Source organism: Ptychodera flava, chromosome 5 (assembly GCF_041260155.1).
Source record: "Ptychodera flava strain L36383 chromosome 5, AS_Pfla_20210202, whole genome shotgun sequence".
In the NCBI taxonomy this organism is placed as follows: domain Eukaryota; kingdom Metazoa; phylum Hemichordata; class Enteropneusta; family Ptychoderidae; genus Ptychodera; species Ptychodera flava.
In genome coordinates, this window is record NC_091932.1 from 14,694,791 (window position 1) to 14,712,312 (window position 17,522).

Here is a 17,522-nt window from a genome sequence, read left to right on the forward strand (position 1 = left end):
TATTATCATGTATTTTTGCTTTGATTTTACGCATAAGAGATTGCAATTTTTCAGAAGTTTTCTTTGTGATCGTTTGGAGTTCAGTCTGAGGACTCTTCTTCCGAGTCAACAGCCTGATATTTACTTTGATTGCCAGCAGATTCGTCTTCATCACTATCGTCATCCACATTGTCTATTGACCGTTTTATTGGCTCTGTGGATTGTGTTGCCATTGCGACATCTGTTTCAAACATTCGGTCATCAGACAGTACATCTGTCTCATTTGCATTGTGTGCAACTGATGAATTGTTATCCGAGGGAAGATCGATTTTTTGGGCAGCACTGTCACCAAGACCTAGATCTGCCCTTGATGTTGCAAAATCATTCTGAGATGATAGAGTTTGAGTCAGAGTCTCGGGTGATGAAGTGCTATCAGTGTTTTCATCGGAATCAACATGATTTGTATTTTCATTGGCAGTTTCAAGTTGAGGCTGTAGTTCAGACTCAGTGGTCTCTTCAGTAAAATTTTTCGGACAGTTCTTCCGAACATGTCCTATACAGTGACATGAAAAACATCTCAACTCATCAGTGGATATGTAAACAGGGTAGTATTTGCCATTTTAATTGACTCGCAAAACGCCATTGAACGTCTTGAACTCTGGCTTCAGAACAATATAAACCTGTCTACGAAAGGATTTTACATGTTTCAAATCTTGTCTGGGACAACCGAGAGAAATATGACGAAAAGTATGCTCTAAAACGTTCCCATATTGCAACAACTGTCCATATAAACGTGAGTTGGTAATAAATGGAGGGACATTTGATATAATCACTTTTGTTGCAGGTTGAACCATAGGAGTTGGCTGCAGAAATTCCATTAACATGAACACCTTCAGTGTAGACCTGTGTCACTTTTGAAATTGTTTTGAGAAAGACAACGACTCACTTATTCATTCTAGAAGCAGCTAGAATATCAGAGGTATCAACAACTCGAGAAAAACTTTCAACATAATCATTAACAGAAATGCCTTCAAGACTCTCAAATTTAAGGCCATGTCTCATTGAGAGTTTCAAAAAGTCATTGTCAGTGTCCTCTTCGAACTCCGATACACTGTATTGGTTGGCAGCCATATTGGTATGGCGTGCCAACCTAAACCCCAAAGAACAGAATCCCTTTCAATCCTCAAGAAAACAGGACAAAACAGACCCCAATTATAGTAGACACCAAATAGAAACAAAAACCAACTTAGCTGAATCAATGCTGACCGAAACAGAAGTCCAAAAGACACAGAAAAGCCAAAAAAGGCGGAGCTCTCTTATCCCATGTGTTCACCGCGTGAGGGCGAGAGAGAGAGAGAGAGAGAGAGAGAGAGAGAGAGAGAGAGAGAGAGAGAGAGAGAGAGAGAGAGAGAGCGAGCGAGCGAGAGAGAGAGAGAGAGAGAGAGAGAGAGAGAGAGAGAGAGAGAGAGAGAGAGAGAGAGAGAGAGAGAGAGATCAAACAATACTTGTATGCCAGCATGTCAGGTAATGTGCTTGCATAAAATGCTGTTTTCTAGTTTCGAAGAAAAACTCACCCCTGTCAAAAAGCTGCGACAATGTTTACATATTACAAAAGATCAGTTTATTTTTAGGTTCCCTTGTATGTGACCATGATCAGGGGAGCTGAAACACATGCTACTGCCAATTTTGGGAAATAGTAGTAAAATTGTTTCACAGCCGCTGTGGTGAGGGAAATGTGGTTGGTAAATTGACTCCATGTGCGTCTCAAATGTTCGTCAAGGAAACATCAAAATATAGTTTACATAGTTTGTGGCCAAAAAATAGAAAGAATACCATGGTATAATCACGAAAGAACAGTCGGCACTCGGTGGACGGTTCTCTCACGGTGCACCACCAAGTAATGATCCAGATGTCATCTGCTCTGTAAACCAATGTAAGTACCACAAAGAGACATGCCATAACATTTTTACAAAGTCCCATACCCACGGGGATGGTGTGAGGCTTCGATGGAGGTGATTTGTAGAGTTATGTACTGTACAGTTTGTCGTAAGTAATTGCGTATCGTGCTCCACACCACAGCCGGTACGTCCAGGATAGGTGAAAACTCAGAAATAAGCCATCTGTTTAAACTTAAGTTTCGAGGAAAATCTATACCATTATCACTCTTTCGAACTCTCTAGTCTACTCTGGATCCAAGCATTTATCGCTAAACCTGCACAACATAGACTTCCACAAACTTCCCAACAATACATGTCAAGATGTCGGCACTGCGCGGTGTTAAGGAAAGAGGATGGTCAAACATGATCGATAACGGCCAATGTTTGGTAAACGGCTCGAAATACGGACAGTCAAAATCCTGACAGAAGAGTATGAAATTGAATAAGAATTGTATAAATCAAATAGAGCCGAGAAGGCAAGCAAAGGAGACCGTGAAAACAAAGTTGTGATCATACGGGGTCCCAGTCCCGTTTGGAATGTTTACAGTGGTGCATGTTGGGCATGCACACGTCAATAAGAACGCCTTTCTCGCGACCGACGTGATGTTTTAGTTCCCGTTGGAAACGTAATTTTGCAAATTTTATGCTAACATCACTAAGGGCGCAGATCCCGGTGCCCCATCTTAAGATATGTAATTATAATTTCTGGTTGAAGCCGAGTATGCAATTAATCATTGGTAATTTCACTTGCGCATTGCCTTGGCGAATCAAGGCCTGAGCATGCGCAGGCACATCTATGGCGCTGCTTATCTATCAACTCGCATCGCATGTTTACTCCCAGATTTGTGAAATACAGGCATAAGGTGAAAAATCCTGGCTTTGGAAAGACATTTTGCTTTGGGTCAACTTAACAATGCTAAGCTTCCAACCCAAAGATTCATGGCCCTGGTAAGGACTCATGTAAAGACGAGGCTGGCCTCATGTACGAATTGCTACCCGATTTGTGGTTTTTCGGATCACCCCTAAAGAGTGTCACTCACAAGCACTTCTTCGAACTCCTTGTAGAAGGCACCTCGAAATTGAGAGACTTAAGCTATTGTTCAAATTTTCCTAAGAGAAACATTCGATCCCTACATTAAAACATTAAATTAAATTATAAGGGTCAAGTGAAAATACTTTCCATAAAAGCAAAGCTTCGAAATGAGCCTCTACAAGCAGTAGTTCTGAAAATAATTGTTAAAAAATAAATGTCCGAATTCTCTACCCAAGGCGCATACTACCATAAAATTCCTTCAGGTTTCTTAATCTCCTCAGGCTTCTAGCTTCATTCAAATTTAGTTGGCTTGATGGTTCTGATATTACTGTTATATACCATTGGAGTTCAATTTTACGTGCGCTCGTTTTTTTCTACAACGCGCATTTTTCAATTATTGACATGATATAAAGAGATATAAAGAAGAATGGTAAGGATTGCTTGATTGTTTTAAATACATTCACATAGTTTCTTAAGGTTTGTACATGAAGAAGGTTACAGCCAAAACTAAATGAACGATGTGCGTTAGACTACTAGTAGCTAAGATGGGGGACTACCTATGGATATCACAATATTCGCCAATCAAATTGGTGTGCATGTAGAACTTACGCTAGTCTGGAAAACATAGCCGTAATGTTTTCATTTTCTTCGAACGTTCACAAAAGACTGCGGAAGGCATTTTGAAAATACAGTTCAAAATACAGCATTACGGCACTAGATTACAAGATGAAACTGCAAAACATTTCCTTTCTGTACAAAAGAACTCTCAAAGAAAGGCGGACTCAACACTTGTCTTTGCGCCGTTGATAAATAAATCAATATGTTTTATTTCGACATTTTAAAACCATTGAGTTTTTTACAGAGGATTTTATCTACTTCAGAAACGGACTTTGTGTTTATCTTGCGTTTTTTATCGTTCCTGCTCGCAGTATTCGTTGATCATTTCTAAAACTGTGGTTCCGGCGCCAAATTCTCTATTTTCAAAAAAGGCGGCTCGATCACTGTATGGAAGACGTCAGTCCTTCTGCTCGTCAATATGGAACATTTCAACTAATTCTTCATCGCTTCTGATCAGACCAAGTGGACGCAATGCTGGCCGCAAACACCTTAAGCTGAGGTACCGTGATATTCCGATGATTATGACAAACACCGACACGGTGCATAAAAGAACCAGTGCTCTACGCCAGATTCCGGTCTTTGAACAGGCAATTTCTTGGTATAACACGACGGCCAGTCAGACTCTTATCACCACCAGTACTCGACCAAGCCAGTTATTTTAGTTGCGAACAAACGGGACTCTGTACTGAAAAAGATATGGTATCTTCATGTTTCAACAACCTGCATCTCAATGCTACTCTTTGGAACGCCTGTTCTATCAACGGTAAAATCGATGCAATGGCAACAACTTTGATAGACGAAAAACTGAAAATTCTGATAAGTACAGAGACATGGGTAAAAAGCTAAAATGATTTTGTTACTCCTGAGATCCAATTCGTCAATACTGGTTACATCATCCACCAATTGTCTCGCTCAAATCGTAGGAGAGGCGTTGTCAAAACACTCGGACGTTCCAATCTCAAAGTCGTCGCAAAACTATCCCATGTTTTCCAATCCTTAGAATGTTTAGACATTACATTCAGATCCGTCAGTCAATCCTTGCATACCATCGCCATTTACGGTCCTGCAAACTCTAAGCAGAAAAAGGCAATAACCAGTGACTTTGTCTCTGAATTCTCGTCACTCTTAGAAAGAGCTGTCATGTGTCTTCACGTGGACATCCTCTAATCAAGGGTGATTTCAATTTGCATTTTGACAACGTCCACTCGCCAGATACTATCAAGCTGTCAAACTCAGCTTACTTCAATCAACGGGACTAAAACAACATGTAAACGAGCCGACTCATGCCAAAAGACAAATTCTGGACTTGTTGATTACGCGTTTGGCCGATTCTTTTCTACACTACAATCGGTCAGAGTTGGCAAGTGTCTCGTGTAAGATCACTGTCTTGTGCACTTTGGACTAGATGTTCATCGGCCGTCCAACAGCAAGTTCAAGATATCACGACGTGACTTTAGCGCAATCAACGCGACCGACTTTAAAAACATACTTACCCTTATTTTTGCCAGATATCCATGTGATAATGATGCCGAGCGTTTGTCCCACTTTTTCTACAATGCTGTTACCGAAGCACTCGACGATGTTGCGCCTACGACAGGAAAACTGATTATTGATAAAGTGCGTGAACTATGGTTTTGTTAAGAACTGTTCCTGTAGAGGAAGAAAGTCTTCACATACGTCTGCTGGAGAATAAGAGGCGAATGTCCAAACTCGAGATCGATCACCGAGTTTTTCTGTCGAAAAGGTTCGAATACATCCGCCGTTGCGACGCTCTGAAGTCGGCTAATCACCGGACCCGCATCCAGGAAGCAGACAACAAGAGCCTGTTTGATACATGTATTGTTGCTCAGCTGTCAAGTGTGAAGGCAACTAATTCAAATAGATTATCATCTAATATACCTCTGAAGGATATGCCATTTAAATTTCTGAACTTCTTTGAGTCCAGGGTCCCAAACTTCGGGAAGGCCTTGGTGGAAGCTCTGACGCCTGGAAGAAAGACGTCTTACCGAGTCACACCTTCACTGATTTTGATGCAGTATCAGGTGACGATGTTACTACACTAATAAAGCAGTCGTCCTAAAAGTCACGCGATCTTGACGTCTTGGCATCAACGATCGTTCAAGACTATATCGATCTGCTCGCACCATTTCTCACTCAACATTTCAACGCATCACTTTCATCTGGCATCGTTCATAATTCGGCTATTGTTTAAAAAATTGCATCTCGACCAGAATATCTTGAAGAACTACAGACCAGTATCCAATTTACCTTTCCTATCCAAAGTCCTTGGGCGAGCAGCCAAAAACATAGCACTGAGACTGCTCTCCTACGCGTCCATAATGACGACATGCTTGCCCTGAATCAAAAGAAGGATGTTTTTCTCGCCATGCTTGATTTGTCTACAGCATTTGATACGATCGACCACGATATTTCATTACATCGCCTCAGATCTAGATGTGGCATTACTGGTGCAGTACTTTCATGGTTTTGATCATATCTTGCTGATCACAGTCATCGTGTCAAGGTTGGAACTGTACTATCTCCTCATTCGCCAGTGAAGTGTGACGTTCGATAGGGATCAGTCCTCGGTCCACTTTTATTCACGCTCTACACAGCACCACTGGAGGATATTGTAGTCGGCCATGATCTTGACTAAATGACGCTTATGATACACAGATGTACATTATCCGCAAAAAAACCTGGTGAAGTTAGTGCCGGTGTTGAAACGTGCGTTGATGATATTCGTGGATGGATGAGAAACAACATGCTGGTGCTGAACGATGACAAGACTGAAGTTGTTCATTTTTCATCATGCTTAAAAAACGATGTAGCAGAACTGACCAGTCTTAGGATTGTGAACTTAACATTACTCCCTCTCCTTTCCTTCGGAATCTTGGTGCCATTCTCAACATGGATGGCTTTATGTGTGATCATATCAGCTATTTAGGAACGCATATTTCTCTTTGTCAAGAATAGGCACAATTCGTAAACTACTCGACAAGCCCACTACTGAGAAACTCCTCAATGCAGTCCTCACTTCCAGACTTGACTATTGTGGTATTACAAATGACCAACTAAATCGTCTGCAGTCTTTTCAGAATGTAGCAGCCATTCTAGTCTGAGGCGCACGTAGATATGACCACATCACTCCCGTCTTTATTGATTTACACTGGTTACGTGTGAAAGGTATACATTTCAAAGATTTATTGACCACTTTCAAGATTGTCAGAAGGGTAGAACCTCTTTATCTGACCAATTTTATTGACCTGTTTATTTCGAAAAGAGATCTGCGATCTTCTGAAAAATTGTCTAACTCCTCGCGGTTACTTTAATAAGTCTTACGATCAGAGAGCTTTTTATTTATGTGCTCCTTAGCTGTGGAAAAGCTAAAACATATTTTCCTTCTTTCTCTAATAGTCTTATATGCACTGCAACACAAACAAATCGGAAAACAGCAATTCTGATTTCAAAATTTGCAGGAGTTGCGTCATAACGACGGCTATTAGTGAGTGTTAGTACATACTTGAGAAATACAGTGTACAATGCATGTTATAGAAATATTTTGCCCGACTGAAGATCAGTTCTCTAAAAAGTAAACCCACTGTTTAAAGTTGAAATATCTAGCAAACAACGGCATTTCCAAACCAGAATAAATATACTGGAAAACACATATTAAACTAAACAACTAACAGATTGCTTTATTGTACATCTAACATTTTGTAAATGAGGCACAACGGCATCAAGAGGACGCATTTCTGCAAATTCTGAAATGAAAAGTTTTGTTTTCTGATGTATTGGTACTGTAATAGAATGAATAGATTTTGATCAAAGCTTGCATCAGTCGAAAAAAAAAACCGAAATAAGTTTCCCGTCATTGAGTTATGTGACCAAAACGCCTTTCTTTTCCAAAAAGATTTACTCCATTTCAAACTCCAATCCCGTTCCCTTCAACCACTGTTCGCAGTACTTTTCCATCATCTCGCTTTGTTCAACAGTGAACGTTTCTTTCCAACCTCCAACTTTTCCTTAAATGAAACAGAACGAATAGATTATGCCCATTGTTTACTTTTCTTTTTCTGTATCTGTTTCAAAATTCAAACTAAAGGCAAGCTGCGTGTTTAAAAAAAACTGCACTAAGTAAATGCGAATTCGCCGCCCACTAGATTCCGTGTAGGATTAATTGATCGTCTCGGGTGATCATCATAGACATAATTGGTTGTGAACAGATTAATAAATAATGTACGCATGCGCAACTGAAGGCCTAAATTCTTTTAGTGTGGCAGTCTTCTATTTCAATGACCTTTTTCGTTTGCAAGAAGAGTGCATTTTTGTAAGGTTACGATTAAAAGCTCACTTAAACAAATATTTAAGAGATATGAAAAAGGCGTAAAAGGTTAATAATGTGATCACGTGCAAATAACAGATGACTGACCCCTTCGTACATAAACGTTTTCTTTCCATCCCATTGCCTTCATAAAAGTGTCATCTTGGAAAGCTTTTTTCATGTAATCGAAGGAACAGAGATGTGCTATCTTGTCAATGTCTTCGGGTGTCAAGTCTTTTCCAATGAACTCAGCAATATTCTGAATTGCCGCTCTCGGGTCCTGAAAAATATGGTAGAATGATTTTGACCTTATTGTAAGAATATCAACATTGTTGCCGCTCAATTACATTTCAGCGGGTTTGTTAAAATGAACGTTGCTAAACAAAAATTCCTGAGAAACATGCTCTTACTATTGAGTTTTCTATTTAAAACTTTTCAGGAGGCCGAAAGCACAACACGTGCTTGTTAAAATCACCAACATTGGCGAAATGAACTGTAGGACTGAGAAATGTAGTACAATGATCTTTACCTTGTTGTTTTGACCTTGTTGTAAGAATATCAACATTGTTATCTCTCAGAATTACAAATTATAGCGCTTGTTAAAAAGTGAAAGTAGCTGAACAAGAGTTTGTGAGAAACGTGTTCCTACTATTGATTTTTTAATTCAAACTTCTCAGAAGGCCTAAAGCACGTCATGCTATTCTAAAAATTACCTAAATTGGTGAAATGTACTGTAGGGAGGGATAAATTTAGATTTTGCTCAACAAATGCTCAGATGCCATGCGTTCATACAACTTAGTGAAGACAGTGAGCGGACGGACGCATTACGTTGCACATGTCAGGTCAAAGCATTTCACACAAAAAGTAATTGAATGCGTAATATTTTGCTGTCAATCACCGACTTGAAACATCTAATATTGGGTCCTGTACAATAGCCAGTTATCTGCTTGCTTACCTTCCTAATGTCCTCGTATTTTAGGTACAGCACGCTATTGTTGTGCCGTCTTTTCCACCAATCAAGTACATGAGAGCCCCAATGTCCGATATAATTAGCTGCAATGAAATTGAGTCTTAAAAAAGAATGGCGCTTTGTTTCCGAAGTCGCCACCTATGTATGAAGGTTGTACATGCATGCAGTAACAATGTTGCGCATTGCTCGCCAACGATGTTAAGACATTTATTTGTTAATTTGGGTCATATGACTAACCATTGTGCATAATATAAGGTCATTCCAGGGCGTGAATATGTGCAATGATCAAGGTAAGGATTTCAATGCCTCCGTGTGAGAAGCAGTTTAGGTTTTTGTGGTGTATGTGGTATGGGAGCTGATTAAGACAAACACACTTGTATTTTCAGTAGGGAAGACATCACTCGATTGATTTTTAGCATCTGTATTCTCAAATGAAAGGGCATATTTCAAGGGCACATGTGTATTAAGTAAGCGATTAGTAATGACATTCTATAAAACAATATTGTAGCCCCAGATGTTCAGAATATGAACAAAGGAAATGACACCATCACTGAACTGTGTGACAGGCGGTATTCGAGTCAATGTAAAATTGGTCTTCACGCTTTGCTTGCCTTACACTTGCCTCACACTTTTCTTTCTGTGGCTCATATTTTCCCATTGACATTAGACTCAATGAACACACAGTAAAGTAAAAAAGGTCAAAACAAACATTAGATATGGAAACAGAAGTTCAAAATTGAATTGTTATTACGGTTTTAGAAGCTCAGCTGGATTGCATTGTAAAATGTAGATCACTATAAACTTCTCATCTTTCCGTGTAGTTGCTAATGAAACAAATGACATGAAGATGTTCAAGTTGTCAATTATTACAGACTGACAGTTTGTAAGCGATAGAAATTTATCTACATTATGTAAATGATTTCAAATGTATAAGAGTAGCTTGCAATATTCACTAGGGTGTTTCTAACATGTGAAGTAACAGTGCATAGGGAGATTTTAAAGACTAGTCTGGGATGGCTTTGAGAATAGCATAAATTAAATTTTGCAATCTTTATCTAGTAGTTTTACATGCAATCTGACAAATTAATTTAAAATTCCCGTTTTTTTGAGTGGGCAAATTTTGCAAGCAAGGTGTACAAATGACGGTAAATGTTTGTTAAAATTGTTAATATGAAGGCATATACCGTTCGCCAAGTTTTATGAATATTTCTGTAATTTTTTGATAATTTTGGAACAAATGGACATGACACGTTTCATCGGCTACAGTTGTTTTCTCAAACTTTTGGCGAAAATCTGAGAAAAATTGACTGGGTTTATTTTATAGACTTTTGGCGCTCAAAGGGTTAAAGTGTAAAGCACCCTTTGTGAATTATACATTTAAAAAGTGGGGTCCCTTTTATCACGCGAAGCAAGCTCGACACAATCAGCTAGATCGCCCTAGTTTACAAACGTTTTCCCTCCAAATAAAAGCTTGAGAGAGTTGTCGCCTGAAATTCCAATTTTATGATTTGTTGATAATACAACAATAAGTGGTTCAAATAACATTCGTACACAGATCTCTACAGCTGATCATATTTTCTACAATTCAATTATTTCATTTATTTGTTTTCCACACAGGAACATTTACATATCCGCATACTTACCAATTGCCTTGCCGGCAAGGAATTCCTGCAAAAATTGTGGAAATTCATCGTGTATATCGAATGGAGGCACGGAGAACTGCTTGAAAGCAGATACAGCAAGGTCTTTCGGGTTACGGGCTACGTAAATAAGCTGCAATCGTGCAATAGAAAGTCACATCAGTGATAGTTGACTTCGAAATTCCGATGTCATGAACTAGTGTAGGATACGCTTGTCACAACAGAGACGAGTTGTGAAAAAGAACAGTCGGGCATTTGTTTGGAGGACAATTACTTCCACGAAGCCCGTGCAGCACTATCCATTACCGTTATAAAAATGATAACGTTTGTCGAGTCACAACAAGTTCCTATGATATCACAAATACAAGCATTCAATATGGCGCCATCTTCTTGATGATCAAAATTTCTTTATATATATTATATATATATAGAGAGAGAGAGAGAGAGAGAGAGAGAGAGAGAGAGAGAGAGAGAGAGAGAGAGAGAGAGAGAGAGAGACAGACAGAGAGAGAGACAGACAGACAGACAGACAGAGGGGGAAGGGGGGAGGAAGGAAAGAGCTTCTTGCGTACGACTATTCGCTTCGTCAGGTATATCTATAGAAAGTGATATTCGTGTACAAATCTTATTATGCCTGGGAATGACATGTCAATACTAAACTTTAGTAGTTTTAGCGTGCACAGAACTAATCGCTAATGCTTTTAAAACTTTCAAAATATACATTGTATTTGAAGAAAATATTGACTGAAAAATGCATCTCAACTTGGAATGGGAAGAAATGCCTTGTACATAGATTATCTATGGATCTTGTCCTGGTGATACCAGGTGATATAAAAAACATATTAGGTGAAAAAAGAAACGTCGAAGTTATACTTTTTGTATAGTGCATAAAGTGCGCTCTATAAGCATTGGCAAATGAGTATGGGATTACTGTCTGATGTTTAGTTTCTGTGGTGTGGCTGTCTTGAATTAGGTATCTAAAATGTTTCTACTTATTTGCGTAATTTATTATCTTGCATATGATTCATTATACGTTTCGATTTTCTCAACCCAAGTAAACCGTTTGATCGTAAGCTATATGCACAGCATGCACAGATAACAGATCTCTCGCTCCCATAAAACCTTACCTTACCCGACGGACTATTGTATTGTACGTGGGTTGGATGAAAAGATTTGAGCCTAACTATGAAGTCCTGCTGAAGGTGTTCCTATGCTATTTATTTTCCAACATAGTCCAACCTGCCCCTTCCGTCCACACACTTCATCTTGGTCTTCAAAAATATCCTCAAAGGCGGATATGACGTCACCGTCATCGTCAAAATGCTTTCCAGCTTTTTTCTCATGTTCGGGAAGAGATGAAAGTCTGAGGGTGCTAGTTCAGGAGAGTATGGTGGGTTTGAAACGAGTTTGTGGGGTGGAGCATTGTCCTGATTAAACAAGACACCTTTTTTCAACTTTTCTCTTATATGGCCTCCCATAACTGCCTCCATAGGTTAGAATAGTGCCCTCCATTGATAGTTTGTCCCTTTTCTAGGTAGTCATCTGAAGAGTTGAAATCAATGCAAACGAAGCTAAATTGATCTGGCACCACTCCTTTAAAGTAAGGCTCAATATTTTTCATCCAACCCTCGACGAGTACGGAGCTCAAAATACAGCTTTCTTTTACTTTAAAGCAAAATTAATATTACATCAGCACATGGCCTGAACACCGTTAACTTGTTTGGCATGGTGACTTCAACACTGAAGTCGCAGGCCATCGTTACCTGTCTGCCCCATGCAACTTGTCTTGTAGGCCATTAGTAACCACCAGATAATCTAAAAGTGTATCCGGCGAGCCGCGGCTACAATATTTGACTTTTTTAACTTTATGTTTGTCGATCACATTTTTGCAATCCTACGGTTTCGTCTCAAGACCAGCGCTTCATTGAAAGCTTAGGTCAAATAGTGAGCGTTGACTATAAAATAAAAGATTCTTTTTTAAAAATTCATTGTAAATACAGAATGGAAGATTAAATGCACTGCACTAAACTACATGTACCTTTGGTCTCTTTTCATGGAATTGTGTCGGCAGATGATCGTAAGTCGCATGCGTAGTCATCAAACGAGGTGATTTCATCATGCTGGGGTTAAAATTTACCGGATATCCGTGGTTTTTCTTGGCCAGTAGAAGCCTCGGGTCGTCTCCTTCTTCAGTCAGCATCGTCTCAACGAACGGGGCTTCAGAAGCACGCCGGCCGGTGGCATCAATATCGGTGCCCCTTAAGATAGACTCGATGATTCTCAGTACCCAATGAGTGCCTGGACAACGGATCAAAAATAGTATGTACCGGTCAGTGGAGATATGCCCTGTTCTGTACCTATATCAAACTTTGGCTGAAGACTTATATAGGCCTTTCTCAATCACTTAATATGGCGAACGCGCCAACGCGTACAATGAGCAGAAGTATCATGTTAATATTGGCCAGAATCCTGTTATATTTTACCGTTTAAGTTGTCACTCGCCGAATTGACTACTGTAAGCATAACTCCTTTCATCAATATTAGCAATGTCGCAGGCATTGGCGACAGGGCTTTATTTTTTGAGCACTAGAGCGCTACATTCTTTCCAACTGAGAATAGAGGCCTGCAAATCCATGCTGATGGCACACAAAGCCATGCACTTTATATCGGTGAGTACGCAAGTATCACGTAACCAACATCGTAACCCAAACACTAGCAGTGCCGTTTGGAAACGTCCGTCATCTAATGATACTAGTCGACCTAATTTTGGACTCATTTGTGATGTTAACTCAGGCGATGGGTGCAGTGACAGTGATAGTGTTCCTCTGACGATTGCAAAACTAAAGTTATCCCGTCCTAAGGTTTGTTCCTGAACACTCCCTGACCGTGACGAGTTATGATCTCTACAAGTGTATAGGTTTTACCCAAGGGCTGCCACACACTAAAAATATCGGGAATTTCCATATTACCTACAGGTAATGCTTTTTGTAGGTTTGAAGTAATCGATGTGCGTCCTTGCACGGAGGTGCTTGTCCTCAGTTGGCCCTTATTACAAGGTCGACGTTTGTCACTCGATTCTCACCTGATTTGGGGTAGGTACTCAGAAATATGTCGTCATGTCTGACTTCCATCGTCTTCATCTTCCCGTTTGGAAATCGAACTAGTCTCGGATTTTCTGGCTTAGAATCGTCCATGTCTGTTATTTCTGACACAAACGTGAAGATCTACAGAAACATGTATGTCCTCCCCTCGAAGAAATAGGTCGCACCTACTCTTACTACTCTCTGTTTGAGACCATATGAAAGGTCATACATGTACATGCAATATCTGTTTGAACAGGAACCAGGTTAGTTCGGTCGCTAGAGCGGTCAGGATTTGTTATCAATATAGGGCGACTTAAGGTCAAGGACTCAGATCAGCATCGACCATAAGTATTTATAGCTATATACAAGTATTCTGTGGTTGACGTGAGTACAGTCGCGAGGCCTTGCCGGGCGAGACTAGTACCAGCTTTGCGTAGGGTCATGACTTTTTTCCTTAAGATAAGCAATTATAATTTCTGGTTGCAGCTACGTATGCGATTACATCATTGGCAATTTCACTTGCGCATTACGTTGAGGAATCAAGCCCTAAGCATGCGCAGGCACTTCTGAGTCCCCGCTTATCTATAATGCAAATATTAGCACCAGAGAAACAAATTACCTGACATATACCGAAATTTGATATGCGAAATGGCTGCCATCCCTGTGTTAAGTCTATTGTGATTGTATTTTCATTTCACAAAACTAAGAAAGAGACAACTTTCCATAAAAGAAAAGCTTCGAATTGAGTCTTTACAAGCGGTAGTTCTGAAAAATATATTGTAAATTGTCCGAATTTTGTACCTGAGTCGAATAGTACCTTAGAATTGTTTCAGATTTCTCATTTTCCTCAGGCTTTTAGTTTATTTAAATTTGATTGGCTTTATGATTGTGATATTACTGTTATCTATACCATTGAACTTAAATTTTACATGCGGTCATTTGTTTCTATTACGCGCATTTTTATTAACATGATGTAAAAAGATATAAACAAGAATGGTGACGATTGCTGGATTGTTGCAAATACATTCATATAGTTTCTTTAGGTTTGTACATGAAAATATGTTACAGCCAAAACTAAACGATGTGCATTAGACTACTAGTAATAAAGACAGGAGACTACCCATGGGTATCACAGTATTCGCCAATCCAATAGGTTTGCATATACAAATGCTAGTCCAGAAAACATCGTCGTAACATTTTAAGTTTCTTCGAAAGTTAACAAAAGACTTGGAATGGGGAGGCATTTTTAAAATACAGTTCAAAATGTAGTGTCATCCCACTAGATTTCAAGATAAAATTGTGAAATATTTCCTTTCTTTACAAAAGAACTGTCAAAAAACAAACGCGGACTCAACAATTGTCTTTGCGCCATTGATAAATAATCATTATGTTTTATTTCGACATTTTAAAACCATTTAGTTTTTTACAGAGGTTTTCATGTACTTCAGCATAGGACTGTGTGTTTATATTTTGCGTTTTTATCGTTCCTGGTGGCGGTATTAGTTGATCATTTCTAAAACTGGTTTCGGCGCTGAAATCTCTGTTTTCAAGTCGACGGCTCAAGATGACGGTGAGTGCAAGGCTGGCCGCAGACACCTTAAGCCGAGGTATCGTAATATTCCGACGATTATGTCCAACTACCGTACCAAAAAGTATCATGGCGTGTATTTTCGAATCAGTGCCCTACGTCAGATTTCGGTCTGGCGATTTCTTGTTATAACACGATTGCAATTCCGACTTTAATCATCACTAGTACTCGACCAAGCACATTTACGAACAAACAGGACTCTGTGCTGAAAAAAGATTCCAATGGTGTCTTCGTGTTTCAACAAACCGCAGCTCGATGCCCCTCTGTGGAAAACCCATTCCACTGTAAAATCCGTGCAATGACAACAACTTTAGTCGAAGAAAAAGTGGACATTCCGATAATTGCAAAGACATGGCTGAAAAGCCAATGTGATCATAGTTATTGCTGAGGCCAGTTGCTAAATAACCGGTTAAACCATCCACCAGCTGTCTCGCTCCAATCGTCGGGGAGGTGGTGTTGCAATACTCGCACGTCACAATCTCAAAGTCGTCGCAAAACAATTCAAATCCTCAGAATGTTTTGACATTTCATTTAGATCCTTCAGTCAATCCTTGCATATCATCGAAATTTACCATCCTCCAAACTCTGAGAAGAAAAATAAATAACCGGCGACTTTGTCTCTGAATTCTTGTCACTCTTAGAAACAGCTTTATCTTCACCTGGCCATCTTCCAATCGTGGGTGATTTCAATTTTCACTTTGACAACCTCCACTCGGCAGATACCGTCAAACTTGCTGCACAAAATTGGTCAAAACATGTAAACAAGTCTACTAATGCCAAAGGACACACTCTGGACTTGTTCATTACGCGTTTGGCTGATTATTTTGTTACACTCCGTTAGAGTTGATCACAGTCACTTGTGCACTTTGGACAAGATGTTCATCGGCCGCCCAACAGCAAGTTCAAGATATCACTATGTGACTTAAGCGCAATCAACGCGACCAACTTGAGAAACATACTTACCCTTATTTTTGCCAGATATCCACGTGAAAATGATGCGGAGCGTTTGTCCCACTTTTTCTACAATGCTGTTACCGAAGCATTCGACGATGTCTCGCCTATGACAGGAAAGATGATTATTGATAAAGTATGTGCACTATGGTTTTGTGAAGAACTGTTCCTGAAGAGGCTGAAAGTTCGTCAGCTGGAGAATAAGTGGCGAATTTTCAAACTCGAGATCGATTGCAAACTTTTTCTCGAAAACAGTTCGAAAAGGTTCAAATATCTCCGCCGCTGCGACGCTCTGTTACCAACTAACTTTCCTAATTAGGGAGACTGGAAGGACCCTAAAAGCCTTTATGAAACTTGCTTTGTACATTGACGATCAAAATATGTTGCATAAGTGAAAGATATCTTGCATTATCATACCAGCTAATTTATAATTTGCATATCTAATGACCTTAATGACCTTTCAAAGTTTGGCATATATAAGATTGACCAAAGGCAATTACACTTGCTATATAAAGTGGTAATACAATGACAGCAGTCAAAGATATTAAGCATTTTTATTTCAGCTAATTGTTTGATTATAACACTTTAAGTGAAGATGTAAGCATGTGGAAAGAGTTGATATTCACGGACAAATGCAATTTATACTGAAACACGTGAGTGCATTTAGTTCATATCTGGTTTAGCATTATGTAAATGAGCGTATCATACCTACAGGGACTGGAGCTGCAATTGCAATTATATTGGGTCTTTCCTTTAAAGCTAGTAAAGGGAAAGCAACTCCACACATTGTTCAATATTGGTGGCTTTGCGTTAAATGTAGTGTGTATTCTCTGTTTCACGGTCTTGTGTATAGGGCCGAATTAGGCACGGCGAGACACAGCGGCTTTAATGTGTGTGTCAGTGCAGTTTGTGCTCAGAGTGGAGAGACCGTGAAAGACACTACGATTCTTTGACGCTATTCTCAGGCATATGTACACACGTCCATGGCAGAGCGGAACAGACCGCAGGCGACTGTGCACTCACCTACACTGTATATTCAGGACGTCGTCCATCTCCAGAGCAGGTATTTTACTGTTCGTCTTCGTGTAGCCTTATGTTCTATTCGCTATGGGAGTGAGTAGAATTTTCCTTCTTTCTCTACTTGAATGCATTACAACACCAACAAATCAGAAAGTAATTCTGATCTCAGCAATTGCAGCTAGGAATTGTGTCGTAACGATGATTGTAAGTGAATGTCGGTACATTCGAAATACGTCGTACACTGCATTTGATACAAATATTTTGCCCGATTGAAATTCAATTCTAAAATTAATAGCACAAACCCTGTATTTAATTTTAAATATCCTGCAAAAATCCAAGCAGAACAAATATACTGGAAAACACACAAACTAAACAGCAA

The 17,522-nt window shown here is 39.5% G+C and overlaps 1 protein-coding gene across 1 annotated transcript; it reads right to left on the bottom strand.

The window, feature by feature from the left end:
• Positions 1–7,318: 7,318 nt before the first annotated feature.
• Positions 7,319–13,826, bottom strand: LOC139133100 (sulfotransferase 1C4-like). Its single transcript, XM_070699519.1, has 6 exons — positions 13,584–13,826; positions 12,540–12,799; positions 10,505–10,634; positions 8,847–8,944; positions 8,000–8,171; positions 7,319–7,592 (listed from the first exon to the last, which is right to left on the bottom strand). Exons 1-6 carry the CDS (start codon positions 13,693–13,695, stop codon positions 7,483–7,485), a joined length of 882 nt encoding a protein of 293 aa, XP_070555620.1. The 5' UTR covers positions 13,696–13,826; the 3' UTR covers positions 7,319–7,482.
• Positions 13,827–17,522: the final 3,696 nt, after the last annotated feature.

Coding starts and splice junctions, on each gene's coding strand:
- LOC139133100 (XM_070699519.1), bottom strand. CDS start 13,695: ATGGACGATTCTAAGCCAGAAAATCCGAGACTAGTTCGATTTCCAAAC. Junction 8,945..10,504: donor CCTTGCCGGCAAGGCAATTG/GTAAGTATGCGG, acceptor ATTTCATTGCAG/CTAATTATATCGGACATTGG. Junction 7,593..7,999: donor AAACGTTTATGTACGAAGGG/GTCAGTCATCTG, acceptor GTTTCATTTAAG/GAAAAGTTGGAGGTTGGAAA.